This window comes from Juglans regia, chromosome 15 (assembly GCF_001411555.2).
Source record: "Juglans regia cultivar Chandler chromosome 15, Walnut 2.0, whole genome shotgun sequence".
Taxonomy (NCBI): Eukaryota; Viridiplantae; Streptophyta; class Magnoliopsida; order Fagales; family Juglandaceae; genus Juglans; species Juglans regia.
Genome location: NC_049915.1, coordinates 7,787,429 through 7,802,699, shown reverse-complemented (window position 1 = coordinate 7,802,699; position 15,271 = coordinate 7,787,429). Strand labels below are relative to the sequence as shown.

At 34.2% G+C, this 15,271-nt stretch overlaps 1 protein-coding gene across 2 annotated transcripts; it reads left to right on the top strand.

The window, feature by feature from the left end:
* The first annotated feature begins 4,269 nt into the window (after positions 1-4,269).
* Positions 4,270-15,221, top strand: LOC109018755 (probable disease resistance protein At4g27220). Of its 2 annotated transcripts, XM_019000934.2 has the most exons (9): positions 4,270-4,437; positions 4,780-4,809; positions 4,958-5,086; positions 7,915-8,051; positions 8,209-10,798; positions 11,177-11,878; positions 12,187-12,245; positions 12,323-12,391; positions 14,822-15,221. In XM_019000934.2, exons 5-8 carry the CDS (start codon positions 8,279-8,281, stop codon positions 12,330-12,332), a joined length of 3,291 nt encoding a protein of 1,096 aa, XP_018856479.1. In that variant the 5' UTR covers positions 4,270-4,437; positions 4,780-4,809; positions 4,958-5,086; positions 7,915-8,051; positions 8,209-8,278; the 3' UTR covers positions 12,333-12,391; positions 14,822-15,221. The 2 variants fall into 2 exon arrangements, with proteins under 2 accessions (XP_018856479.1, XP_018856481.1); XM_019000936.2 differs by lacking the exon at positions 4,780-4,809 and having other exon boundaries at positions 5,007-5,086.
* The last annotated feature ends 50 nt before the right edge of the window (positions 15,222-15,271 follow it).

Sequence of the window (15,271 nt, the reverse complement as noted above, 5' to 3'; positions counted from 1 at the left end):
TTGCTGAAATCTAAATGGAGGAGGACCATAGGAATAAGTATCCTTAAAAAATTCAACCAACATAGGGCAATGGTCCGAAGTCGTCCTTGATAAGTACGAACAAGACGCCGTAGGGAACAAAGACAATAAATTTGCATCCAATAAAACACGATCCAGCTTCGCCCAAGCTCTAGCTAAACCACTCTGGCCATTACACCAAGAAAAATTACTACCTTGAGCACTTAAATCAATTAAACCACCCTCATGGATCCATTGGTTAAAATGATCCTTGGTTAAAATCATCCATCGCCGCTATTGGCCTAGGACGACCACCCCGTCTTTCCAAATTCGTACGAATAATATTAAAATCGCCAGCAAACAAACAAGGATCATTATTCATACTATTCCACCTCAAATCCTCCCATAGAAGCCGCCTATCCATCATATTACACTTTGCATAAAAAAAATTACCCAAAAATTGAAATTGACCCTCAACTATCCTTAGAGACAAAAACTGTGAGGTCATCCGCATAATCTGTACATTTAAATCATTCATCCACAAGACCCATATTTTCCCACCAACTTCTTCATTAGAAATTACATTATCAAAATGAAGAGTCCGCATGTATGATTGACCTTTAACAAAATTCTGGAAAGGCTCCATTAAAACAATCATCTTGCAATTCAACTTTCTTTGCAGTATTTTTAAACGACCTATAGAGGAACCTAGTCCCCTAATATTCCACACCAAAATAGAACCTATCATAGGGACAATTTTGTGGCTCGAGTAATCACTCGATTAGAACTCCTAATTTTCTGTAATTTTTTTTTTCTATATTTCCTCTTCCCAGTTTCTTCCTCTATGTCCGAATGATACTCCTTATCCTGCGAAAAAACTTCCGCATGAATATCAGGTTCCGGATCTGATAAAGACCTTTCTTCCAAACAAAAAGCATCATCAGTCCGCTGGGCCTCTTCCGTAATCACTGTTTCTTCCTCCGCCAAATGCTCTGTTTCCGTAACCTGCTTTGTCTCTCACGTGACTGCCTCCGATTGCAAACTAGCATCCGTTTGCCTCACCTCAGCAAGACTCTCCGTATTTACTGCCTCTCCAATTTCTGTGTCCACTACTAATTCCTCTATCATCAAAGTAGAAGCAGGAGCCCCAAAAACCAAATTAACATCCACGTATTCTGCATCAACTTGTTCTGCATGATTTCTTTGAAAGGCTAAAACCGAAGACCCAAGAACCAACTTAGATTGATCTTCCACCCCAGGTTCCTCCGTAACTGGTTCTTTAGGCTCTTCCAATACTATTTCTCTAGGCTCTTCCCTATCTGGTTCTTGATCACCATCTGTTGGTTGTTGCCGAACCCACATTTTCTTTTCTGGTTTCTTTTTTCCAGCCCGACATGTACGCACATTGTGCCCCTGAATTTTACAAATGGAACAGAAAGCAGGCAGTGTTTCATACACAATCTCCTGCTTTCGACTAGAACCCAACCCCGGCATGCCAATCCAAAAATGTGAAATAGGCTCAATGGCCGCATCCAACTCCACACAGAGACGTGCACCATCAGTGCGTGTCGCACAACGTGTGGGGTTATCACGCCTAATAAATCTACCGATTGGAGCTGTCAAGATTTTAAGCAATGATTCAAGATAAAAATTAGGAGGCAAACCTGGTAAAGCAATCCAAACCGGCACTATTGATGGTTCTTCCTCCTCCTTAAACTCTGGCGTCCAGTGAAAGGCACGATAAGGAATACCGTCCATATCTCATGCCTCCCTTGATAAAGCTTTCATGCAGTCCTCCTCCGAAACCATACGAACGAAAACATTTCTCGGACGCCTCATGGTTGAAACAACTGGAGTACCTTCCAAGCCCCATCGATTCCGAATGAAGTTTCGGATAGCGTCCAAAGATGGCCGGTTACGGAGAAACTTCAAAACTATTGAGAACCTGAATGGTTCTGCCAAACGGAATATCTCCTCCTTGGAGAACTGAAAGAAAAGTTCTCCATCCTTGATTTTTGGCGCACGGTGAGACACGACCAACTCAGGAAGAGGCTGAGGAACCACCGAAACTAAATCTACAAATCGTCTACCAACTTCGTCAGCGGCTGCCAGTCCATTAGTTATTAGTTTTGGATCATGTTTTATCAAGGCTGAGGCATTTTCCAGATGCTTGGCAAGATTCTAGCATATATGTTCACTGTAGCTACCGAAATTACCTATTTAGAAAAGTTAATGCAAATATTACTTCTCCTTCTCTTATCATTTTCTTCTTTTCTTCAATGGAGGTGCTTCTCTCGAAGTGAGTAATTTTCTTGTATTTTCTCGTATATTTTCTAATCACACAAACACCTACTATCAAGTGTGTTACAAGTGGTGTCTAGAGCCAGTCTTTCCTTGGCATCGGCTTCATTGATGCTTGAGAATGGAAAACATCATCTCATCCTTACTTAATATCAAAGAGCTAATGGAACAAAATCTTCAACCCTTCGATGTTCTTCAGCAACATCTGGATGATTTACGAGCGAGTCATGATAAAATGTACCAAATATTTCAATTGTCTCTTCACGAATTTGCTAGCAACTTTCAAGAGAGCTTCAAACAATTGGAATAAGGTTCCTATCAAAGGACCATGGTCCCTCGCATATAAAACGAAACCTGTCACGTTCATCCTCAAATTCAGCTAACAACAAATTCGACCCCAACTCCTTGGACACAAGTTTTCGTACCGATTGTCATATTTTCCTCATTGTGTTTTTAAAAGCCTCCCCATTTTAGTATTTCTCAGTAAGAATAGAGAACACCAGACATTTGTCTATACATGCCACATTTGATTCAATATCTTGCGGCTCCACCACCAGCTCATCTCTCTCCCTTTTGGAAAGGGACAGATTCTGATACATTGTTTCCAAATCATCTATCATTTCCAAATAGCAGAGAACCTATACGAAGACAGGGAGAGGACCTCTACAGGGAAAGGAAAACAAAAGATAGTCTCCATATTTAAACATCTAATTCATGTAGAGAACTAAACAGGGATACTCCTACTAATCCAATATTTATCGTCTTAGCATCTCATGTTTGTTATTAATTCTACAATCCCTTAACACAATAAAAAATTATAATTGAGAAGTGAAAAAAAAAATTGATAATCTGATATACCATATCAAACCACGTCATTTTGTGCATTTAATTTTGAAATCCTTTTGTAGATAAATCATTTCTCATATTTATATCATAAAGCCCCTTGATTCTAAATTTACTGCTTTGTGTGTTTCTTTTGGCCATCAAGGCACAGCTCCATTTGCATTGTAAATACATGGGTTGATGCTGGTTTGCTCCCATATTGATGCTAAGGGTCTTGCTTGTTCATATAATGTTTTGATTTATATTTGCAGTATTAATCGTGTTTGGTTTTAAAAACTTCAAGAACTTTGTTTCCAGACAAATTAATGCTTCTTCTGGCATTGGTTTTGTTGAGCACAACAATCCGGCCCATATTCCTTGAATTGTAGAGGAAGAAGGTGGCCGAGCTGAAGTTGTAATATGAATACGAATATTGCTTTTTTTGGGATGAAATTTGAGGTGTCGTTATGAGAATATAGCGTTAATTTTAAATCTAATTTTAATTTTTCTTGTAGAATCTCAATCTTATTTGTTGTGTTTTTTTAAGCGTGTTGTGTTTGGATTCGCTGATATATTTGTTGGGAGTTGGTGTAGATCCAACACTATCCAGACCAGATCTGACTTGATCAAATTGGGTTCCTATTTTAATTGATTGAAAGTGGCTTCGGTTGATTGAGACAAGTTTTGTATATTCCATAGATAATAGATAATAGATAATAATAATGGAAGATAATAGGAAATACTACCGTTGTTCCTATATAATCATAGTTTATAAAAGAATTTTTTATTTTTTATTTTTTAATTTGAATTTTAAATTTTAAAATCTTTATACTTTTCATGACTTATAACATGTCAGTACGTAGGATTATGTATAAATAATATTTTGTTTTATAAAATTTGCATTATTCCAATTATCACGTGGACAATTCGATTAAGATTCTGTTAAAACGTTACGAGAATGAATATCTATATTTACCATTTAACTGTATGAATATTAATTGTATCATCAAATAATGGAAAGTCAAAGTATTATGCTGGACGTCGACACTAAAAGTCAAAAGAAATTAAATGGGATTAGATATATACCCACCACATTATCTGAATTTTTATGAAGTCCGCGTCCTTTGCTTGACTGACTGAAACAAAAAGTGTGGCTAAGAAAATTTTCAGATTGTGGGCTCGGAGTTCCAAAAACATGACTAAAACCTAAGAGTTAGGTAGATACTTTTTTTATCTTTCTTTTTGCAGATGATAGATTGGCTCAGGTACTTCTCCGTCTGAGAAAGGGGGAAGAGATCTTGCTTGCAAAATTAAGAGGTTCTTACTAATTTCTTTCATGATGTTAATTTACGAATATAATGAATCGTATATAGACACTTTTTATCTTTCTTTTCAGTTTTGCTTCTTTGATTGGTAAATGGGCAGGTATTTCGTCCCACTCTTTCAATCATGTATTCTTACAATTGTTGGAAAAATAGGAGCAGACTTGTTTGGTCCATTAATCGGAGAACAATTTCAATCCTCCGAAAAAATTTATATACTAACTCATCTTATAAAATTAGTTTTATAAGTGATGATTATTCATTTTTTAAAAACATATTCAAAACCTTATCTAGAGGTAATGTAAGATTATTTCTCAACACACTTCCTCATGTGCAGGTCAGTATTTTTTCTGGTCCTTGTCATGAGGTAAGTAGTGTGAATTCCTATTTGTCCTGTAGAAGACTTTGATACCATAAAATCACCACTCTTTCCAACAACTTAAACTATTGAGAAGATGTAGATTTTATTATTTATTTTATATCTTAGCACTATCTTTCTTGTGCCAAAACCCTAGCCACTACATCGTGCCTTTGATGCTGTTGTCTCTCACCGGATCACTGCAGTATCGTGACTCTGTTGTCGTTGCTCTCTTGCTGGATGTTTCAATCACCACCTTCGACAGAAATTGCTACTAGTCTTTGTGGTCTGTTTTCTTCTCTCTTTGTTGAATTTATTTTGTTCTCCCTTTGATGATTTGGGTTTTTTTTTCTTTTTTTTTTTTTTATGAGAATGTTTGAATGGAATAATCTATGTGAAGTATTTTTATGAGTTACATGGGATGTGTGGGTTTTTCTTTTGGGTAGGAGCCAGGAAGGGGAAACCGTGTGGGGGCAATCACTTTCCCAAAAGCAAAAAGGAAATAAGAATGCAAAGAAAAGACCTTAGTGTACTTAAGTGCATGGTATGATCGATCAAGCCTTATGGAGTTCATATTGCTTTACAAACGAGTACAGTTAAGATTGCTTGACAATAATAAATGTACCTATTGGACATTTATAAATTGTTTTGCTCAGACGTGATTCTACATATGGTTTTATTAAATTTATTTTCGTCAGAGCATTGTGGATGTTGGGCTCTTGATGATTAGATTATTAATTGCATGATATTATCTTTTTTCACGCGGTATGCTGTAAATGGAGAAAATGATTACAACCTGGTTGGTCCCATATATAGAGCATTCATTATAAGGAGAGGAAAGAGCAAGTTATGCACATTTGTCTTTCTTTTTGCAGAGGATAGATTGGCTGAGGTAGCATTATTGGACATGATAAAGGGTTAATGGGTCCTTTTGCTTGACTGACCGACAAAAAGCCAGTTTTTAGTGGTTTTTGTTCAAAGTCATGAGTACATGGGTTGCTTGGAGGAAGAGAGAGTTCGGTTGTGTTTGGATGTTGAAGTGAGTTGAGTTGAGTTGAGTTGAGATAATAAAATATTGTTAAAATATTTTTTTTAATATTATTATTATTTAGAAATTTAAAAAAGTTGAATTATTTATTATATTTTATATTGAGATTTGAAAAAATTATAATGATGAATTGAGATGAATTGAGATGAGATTAACAACTAAACTCACCCGAACGTCTTCTTCACTTGATACTTACAACAGAACAGTCAAAACAAACAGATTTTATATAGAAATGAATATGGATATCTTATAATATTATTTTTCAAACTCATGAATACATGAGTTGCTTGGAGGAAGAGAGAGTTCGGTTGTGTTTGGATGTTGAAGTGAATTGAGTTAAGTTGAGTTGAGATAATAAAATATTGTTAGAATATTATTATTATTTTAGGATTTGAAAAAGTTGAATTAATTATTATATTTTGTATTGGAATTTGAAAAAATTATAATGATGAGTTGAGATGAGTTGAGATGAGTTTGGTAACCAAACTCAATGTGCTTCACTTGAAGTCATTTCTTATTATATATATGGTTTTATTATTAAATTTATTTTCAGTGGAACATTGTGGATGTGGGCTCTTGATGATAAGATTCTTGGATGATATTATCTTTGTTTGTATTATATTTTCATGTGATGTAAATGCAGCCAATCATATATTTTTTAGATAATATCTATCTATATATATTTGTGAAAGTGGTGAGACATGGAAAATAATTTGGAAAAAAGAATCTAAATACATATTTTTTATACTATATGTCTAGAAAATCTCTTTAGTTTCATGAGTTTGATTAAAGTGGGAATTATATGCATATATAGCTATAAAAGCAAAAATTACAAAATTAAAAATATTTGAAAAAATTACTTTTGAAAAAATGGAAAATATTATTTCGTTAATAGTAGAATACTCGATTGGTCCAATAAACGACAAAAGAAAATGGGATTAGATACCCACCACTTGATCTGAATTATTAATGCGTCCTTTGGCTGACCGACCGACGAAAAGCAGTACGTAGCCTTGTCATAGTTAGACACTTTTCTCTTTCTTTTTGCAGAGTATATATAGATGAGTAATGCTATAACTCGAAATGTGAAAGTATTATATAATTATTTTAAAAATAAAAATAAAAATTTATTATTAATAAAATAATTTCTTTTATATAAATTTTATATTTATTTATTTTTAAATAATTATACGAAACTTATATATTTATAATTATAATTGCAAATATCATTTTCCTTCTCGATAATGCTCTATGGGACCAATCAGATTGTAATCATTTTCTCCATTTACGTTTGCCTTTACAGTAAACCACGTGAAAAAAAGCAAAAAAGACAAATAACTCTGATCCCACAATCTCTGCATAAAGTTAACGAGGAAAATACACAAGATCTCTGGTAGGTTTGGGGTAAGTATAAGATTAAATCATCTCATTTTATTATTATATATTTTTTTATATTTTTATATAAAATATAATAAATAATTTTATTTTTTCAAATCTTAATTTAATTTTTTAAAATTTTAAATAATAAAATTTTAAATTAATATTTTAAACTTTTATCTAAAATTAAAAATTTTCATTTCACTCTTCAAATCTATCTAGAGCACTAGCAATAACTTATTAATCTTTATCTTTATTTTCATATTTACATAATATATCTTTAAATTCATCTATATTAATTTATACATCTCTAAATTTTTACATAATTATGAATAGTATTTTTTAAAATTTGAAAAAATACTATTCACTCTTTAAATATTATTTTTAATATTTTTTCTCTCTCTTACTCATTAAAATTAACTTTGTAAAATTTGAATTAAGATGATTTGAATATACAAAATTTACATTAAGTTGATGATACAGATTATTTTTTAATACATATTTCTCTCTCCTCCCACCCTATCTCTCGACAATACCCCCAAGGGAATTATTTCATCTTTGGTGTATCAATAATTGTGTCCCATGCACCACGTGATCTGAATTATTAATGGGTCTTTTTGCTTGACTGAACGACAAAATGTCATGTGGCTAAGAAATTTAATGTGTATTGCATCATTAAATTTTTGCAGATTGTGGGCTCGGAGTTCCAAAAACATGACTAAAACCTCAGAGTTAGGCAGACACTTTTTATCTTTCTTTTTGCAGATGATAGATTGGCTCAGTTCTCCGTCTAAGAAAGGGGAAAGAGATCTTACAAAATTATGAGGTTCTTACTAATTTCTTCATGATGTTAATTTATGAATATAATGATGTCCCCTGCCATAGCCTTCTTTTCTTACAACATGCTTGTTTTTCTGATCTGGTATTCCAATTTTTGACTGACTTTCTTTTCTGTTTTGCTTCTTTGATTGGTAAATGGGCAGGTAGCAGATTTCGTCCCATTCTTTCAGGGAAAAAAAAAATTACAAAAACTGAAAAACTACTTTTGAAAAAATGGAATCATGTATTCTTACAATTGTTGGAAAAATTGTAGCAGACTTGTTTAGTCCATTAATTGGAGAACAGTTTGGCTATATTATTTCCTACCAGAGCAATATTGCAATTCTCGAAGATAAAATTCGGGAGTTAAGTGGCAAGGAGAAGGCAGTGCAACGATCTATTGATGAAGCCCAACAAGAACGAAAAGAAGTCCCAAGTGAAGTTCAGACCTGGCAGGCAAATGTGGAGAAACAAATTGAAGAAGCCCAGAAATTCCTTCAAGAAGAAGATGTCGAAGCTAGTAGGATGTGCTTGAATGGTTGGTGTCCGGATCTGAAGCTACGCTATTCCTTGAGTAAGGAAGCTCAAAAGAATACTCAAGCTATCGATGACTTGCTAAAAAAAGGTGGAAAACATGATAGGGTGTACAACACTCCACCTCCATTGGAAGTGAGATCATCACCCACAGGATGGTTTAAGGATTTTGAATCACGAAAATCAACGATTCAAGATGTTTTGGATGCTCTAAAGAATGACAAGATAGACATGGTTGCATTATGCGGTATGGGAGGGATCGGCAAGACAGAAATGGCCAAAGAGATTGAGAGAAGAGTGAAATCTGAAAATTTATTCCATAAAGTTGCCATTGCGGTGGTGTCTCAAAAGCCAAGCTTGACAAAGATTCAAGGCGAACTTGCAGAAATGCTAGGTCCCAAACTTGAAGCAGAGAGTTTACATGTAAGAGCAAACGAATTATATTCAAGATTGACTAAGAATAAGAATGTCCTAGTAATATTGGATGATGTTTGGGAACACCTTGATCTTGGGGCTATTGGAGTTATCGATGCAGTTAAACAAAAGAGTTGCAAAATCTTGTTGACGTCAAGAAACGAAGAAGCTTGCAATGCGATGAGAATTCAGAAGATCTTTCCAGTTGGACTTTTATCTGAAGAAGAAGCGTGGAATCTTTTTGTAGAGATTGCAGGTGATTGTATTAATACCTCTGATTTAATCTCAATTGCAAAAAAGGTCGCGGAGGAATGTGCACGTTTACCCCTTGCCATTGCGATAGTTGGAGGTGCTCTTAGAAACAAAAGCGATAAAAAGGAGTGGAAAGCCGCACTTCAGCAACTGATAATATCTAACCCAAAAAATATCAGTGGCCAGCAAAAGGTATATTCCAACATAGAGTTCAGCTACAATTACTTAGAAAGTGACGAAGCCAAATCATGTTTTTTGCTATGTTGTTTGTATCCTGAAGATTTTAATGTTCCAATTGAAGATTTAGTCAGGTATGGAGTTGTAAAAAGGTTTCTCATGGGTACTGTGGAACAAACAAGAGAACTTGTCCACACAATAGTTAAGAATCTTATAAGATCAAATCTCTTGTTGGATGGCGACTGGATGGAATACGTCAAAATGCATGATGTTGTACGAGATGTTGCCATATCAATTGCATCCAGAGACGAAAATGGTTTTATGGTAGTGTTGCATGAAGAACTTGAAGAATGGCCACAGAATGATAGATTTGACAGTTACACCACAATTTCTCTTTTACTTGGAGAAATGAAATGGCATCCTACTGAGTTGAAGTGTCCCAGACTTCAGCTTTTGCGACTATCACGTTTTAACCATTCAAAAACATTCCCAGACAATTTATTTGACGGGATGAAGGAGCTAAAGATGTTGTCTTTGCAAGACCGTGGATCTTCCTTGACGACGTTGCCGCCATCAATCCAGATCCTCCAGAACCTTCGAATGTTGAATCTGGAGTTTTGTTGCTTAGGAGATGTGTCGGCAATTGGAACCCTGGGCAACCTAGAAATTCTTGACTTTTCTTATTCCAAGATCGAGGAGTTGCCGTTGGAAATAGGGAAGCTTAGTCGATTAAAGTTACTAGATATGAGCGGATGTAGATCTCTAAAGCGAATTGCGGCTGGTGTATTATCCGGTTTATCTCGACTAGAAGAATTGTACGTGGACGGATTTAGGAATTGGGGACGTACGACTACGATGGAAGGAAATGGAGAAGTAACAAATAATAATGCAAGCCTTACTGAACTAATTCCTTATTCCAATCAACTGGTGGTTTTAGAAATCAGTGTGCCAAGTATCTCATGCTTGCCAAAAGAATTGTACTTCAGTAACTCCAATTTCAGATTTAGGATACATATTGGGATAGATTATGTGCTGGAGAATGAGGATTATTTATTTGAAAATACTTTGAGACTCAAAGTGGAGGATGCAAGTGATCTTGGGGAATACCGAGAAATTCGTTCATTGTTGAAGAAAGCTGTAGATTTGACATTGAATATTGTAAAAAATTTGAAACATATTTGGTTTGAGAAAGAGCAAAAAGGAATTTTACCATGCAGCTTGAAGAATCTAACAATTTATGGATCTAGAGATTTAGAATATCTACTCGAAGCCACATCGGATAGTACTCCACCTAATCCCTTCCATCTCTTGCGGTCACTTGAATTAGTCAACTTACCAAGGCTCATTGGCATCTGTAATTCCACGAATTCAGTTGAGGTAGGTTCTCCTGGTTATGTGGTTAAGGTTTATTTATTATTCTTTTCATTTATAACTCTTTTGAAACACTTCTCTATACAATTGCATTAATTATTTTATTTTTATTTACTTTTATCCATATTTTTACTAAAGCTCCAGAATGAACTTTGGGCAATTCATTTAAAGATCTTAGACTTCCATTAGACTATAAATAAATAAATGGTTATTTGCAATATGAAATTATTGATTTTGCTAGTTTGGCCGTGTAATTTAGAAAATGTGGTAATTTAGGGGCTCAAATTGAAGTTGAGCGTAAAAATATCCTCCTACGAGTCTACTTGAAACTGTAATTTGTTTTTAAGATTATGTACTCCTTCACACTTTTTGATGTTTTGGTAGATTACATTGACAAAGGAAGAGGAGCAAAATGTGAGTGAGACTGAAAATCAAGCAAAGATGTTGTCTCTGTTTCAATACAACTTGATTGAAAGTTTGACAAAGCTAGAAGAACTTGTTGCACATCGATGTGATTCATTGGAAGCGATATTTGAACTTGAGGGACTAAATGCTGAAGAAAGCAATATCTTCAATAATTTGACAATGTTGTCATTAGAAGATTTACCGAAGCTATTGCATATATGGAAGAAAGGCCCACGAGATATTAAGGGATTTAATTACTTGAGATTTCTACAAGTATGGGGATGCGATAGTTTGAAATGTTTGTTCACACCATCCATTGCAAAACTTCTTGTGAAATTAGAGAAAATAGACGTACATCGTTGCAATGAAATGGAAGAAATCCTTGGAAAAGAATTGGGAGAGGAAGAGAATAGAGATGTGATTGCATTCCCCCTAATGAAGACCCTCGAGCTAGCGGATTTACAAAAGTTGGAGTGTTTTTACAGCGAAGATAATCATGCATTTGAGTGGCCATCTCTGGATAACATAACAATAGGTGGATGCCCAAAATTAAAAATGTTTGTTTCGACAAGTACAAACACACCTAAGCTAAAGGGAGTACTGCATATGAAGTCCAGAACTTTTCAACCAATGGTAGAAGGAGACCTCAATGCCACCATACAACACATTATCAAAGGAAAGGTATGTTACAATTTATAAAAAAAACATTGCTTAATGGGAAAGGTTTTACTTCAACTATCTGTAGAGACCATCGTAATAATAGAGATGCATATAATTTGGTTATATTACTAAATTATATATAAAAATCACATTGCATTTTTATGTTAGAAAAATTGAAATTAAACATCGTTCACCACGTAGTAACATAGTGTTTAGATACCCAAGAGTACTATCAATCAATTTTTGATCAATTGCTAGTCATCTTATGAGTTAATAATTGAGTTTTAATTTACGACTTGGTTTGATATATGGGTTCTCTTTTCTTTCAGGGGTTTGATCAGTTGGATGAGTTTTATCCTTCATCTATGTTTCCTCAACTACCCAGAAGGTACCTAATGTGATTAATTAAATATTTTTTTCTTTTATAGAATCTAACTTCTTAAAGTTAATTTATTTGAATTTCAGGGCTGCATGAAGCTATTTTTGGTTTTTTAAGAGGTCGCGGAAGTTCCAAGTCTACATATACATGAGCACGTAAGTTTCTATACTTGATCGATTCCCACATTTTCACTCCTTTCTTTTTATTTTTATATTTCTCAATTTTCTATAATTAATTTTCGGACCCTCTTCTCAATCTCTTGACTAGCAGTCGTAGATATCCTTACTAGGTGAATTTCCAATTAATTGTTTACTTCTCTTTTTTTTTAAAAAAAAAGAGGACGGAATTTCAATTTTAAATTATTTATTTCTCTTGTACATTAATAATTTTGTATTCTTTTTTTCTTTTTTATTTTATAAGGCAATTATTTCAAATATTCAATGATATTCAATGAAGATAAGGACAAGTATTATAGACATAATTCCTAATCCATGCTTACCTAGAAATTTGTGTATCTTCTTTATCCCACTTGAGACTTTTAAATTCAAACAAAATTTAGAGAGATTATTTTCTTAGCCATTGTATATAGTCTTCTCCATTATGTGTATAAACAAGATGTCTGCTAGCACCCTAAACGTGCAAATTTCAAATGACATATGAATTTGGCATATTACTTCCCTGCTCTATCTAATCCCTAGACAACAATCTCCCTCTATTACCTATTTTGTTTTGGGCTTGCTTGGGTAACAAGATATTTACAAATATTTCATTATTAAACATCACTCAAATACAAAATACTTTTCAATTTTAAATCTTCAATTTTTTTATCTAATAATTATCTAATCATTAGTAGAGCAGAGGTCTTGAATTTGAATCCTTACTCTATACTCTATCCCATTTAATTAAATATTACACGTATTCGGCCCACTCATTGAGGGGTTGCTTGGCCCCCATGAAGGAGAATATTAAAACTATAATACAAATAATTAAATCTACTTCTTTTCTAAAACTTTTGAGATAATTGGTGATTTCACAAATGTAAAAACTAATTTCCCATTGTACTAGGGAGTTTCTTGCTTGACTTGAAAACTTCACACAGAGAAAAAGCCTCCTTGTTTTGAAACTAGACACTAAGCAATTACAAACCTTGTGTTTGCTTTTCAATCCACATGATAGTTTATGTTTCAAGTTACAAGCTCATTTAGCCATACTGATCTTAGTTATCATCTAATACTTTTTTAAATATTTTGAAGTCTCTATACCTTGATTCCATGTACTAGCTTAAATTAGCTGGAGCAGCATAAACTACACATTTGAAGTACAAGTCGCCAAGCCATCTCATTGGTTTGTCTAAAATCCAACTTTAAACAAATTTAGCTAACAAGAATTTAAAACATTTCACATCGAATTAGACATATCTATATAAATTTAGACATTAACTACATTAACTCACCAAATATGTGGATGTACAGTAACTTAGCCAAATACTACTATAATATTTATTTCTCACTTCTCTCAATTTCGCGAGAAACCCTCCCACTATTGAGACCCTCCCATTCTCACTGTATTCTCTCTCATTCTCTTGACTGAACCTTCTCTCCCGCACTTCCGTAACTCTCCCTCACTGTATTCTCTCTCATTTTCTTTATTGAACCTTCACTCGCTCCCATAACTCTCCCCATGCTCTCCCTCACTCTCGTAACTCGCTCTAACTGCCACAACTCTTCACTCCCATAACCCAAAGACTGAGCCTTGTGAGAGGGATAGAGAAACTCTCACTCTCTCCAAATTTACCAACAGTCTCACTCCTGAAATCCCTCTCCCCTTCCTCTCGCTCACTCTCGAAATCCCTCTCTCCATTTTTATTCTCACTCCCAAAACCCCTACAAATTTACCACCAGTCTCACTGCCACAACATTTGTTGCAAAGTCTGATGCACACTGTCTAGTTGTTTTCTGAACATATCGTCTGTAGTTGAAGAATTAATGATGCCGAGAAACCAACACTGCTAAAGCCTGCAATTCTTGTTTTGTTTGAAAAAAAAATGAGATATAATATTCTGGGTTTTTTTTTTGTTGGTCATGTTGGGTAATTTGTAATGTTTTGGGTCATTATCTCATCAGTTTTGTAAAAAGTTTTGTATAAATTCAAACCTGAAGTAATACAATAAATCAACTCTTTGGTTTGCTTCTCTGGTTTGCTTCTAATGTCAAGGACAGAGAGTTGCAAAGTTTCTTTGCCAAGGGTTGTGTGCTTCTTCACATTTTCGTTGTTGTTCTGAGGCAGGTTGTTGGGGATATTGCATTGGAACTTTCATGGGTGCTTTTTCGTGTATACTCATGGAGGGAGAAGTATGATTAGATTTTCCAAAACCACAGTTTGCATTTTTTCTGCTCAAAATTTGCAAGAATCACAATTTGCATTAATTATGGGCTTAATATTGCAGAATTTATATATGTGGTTATAAGCAAATTAATAGCTAGAAAACTATTAAAGTCTGTCTCATTTAGTTTATGTTGTTTATCTTATTAAAGTTTGCATACTTTCTGTTGTGCCAACATTTATGGATGGTTGTGCTTTTGTAGGTACTCCTCAAAACACCCTTTGTGGCTGGTCGACACTACTGAGACTCTTTGAAAACTGTGTTTTGTGTTGCTATTATGTGTTGCCGGAATTGCAGATTTTATGTTGATGATTTTTGTAACTTAGTATGTGGATTTTTTTTGTAACTTAGTATGATAGATCTTGGTTGTTTTTTTTATTATTATTTAGCATAAAAGATGTGTGTATTGTACGTATTGGGTTGTAATCTTGGGGTTTCTTTTTGTGCTGTTGTTATGTGTTGTTGACATGAACACAAGTATGTTGCTAGACAAGGTAATTTCTTGTTGGATGTGCAAATTTGTATAGGTGTTTCTTGTAACTAGTATGTTGCTGTAATGTTGTTGTAGTTGATAGATGAAAGTTCGGGAAGAAATTTTGGTAAAAGAATATAATTTGATGGAAAATGTAGATATTTGATTAGTAATTAAGAA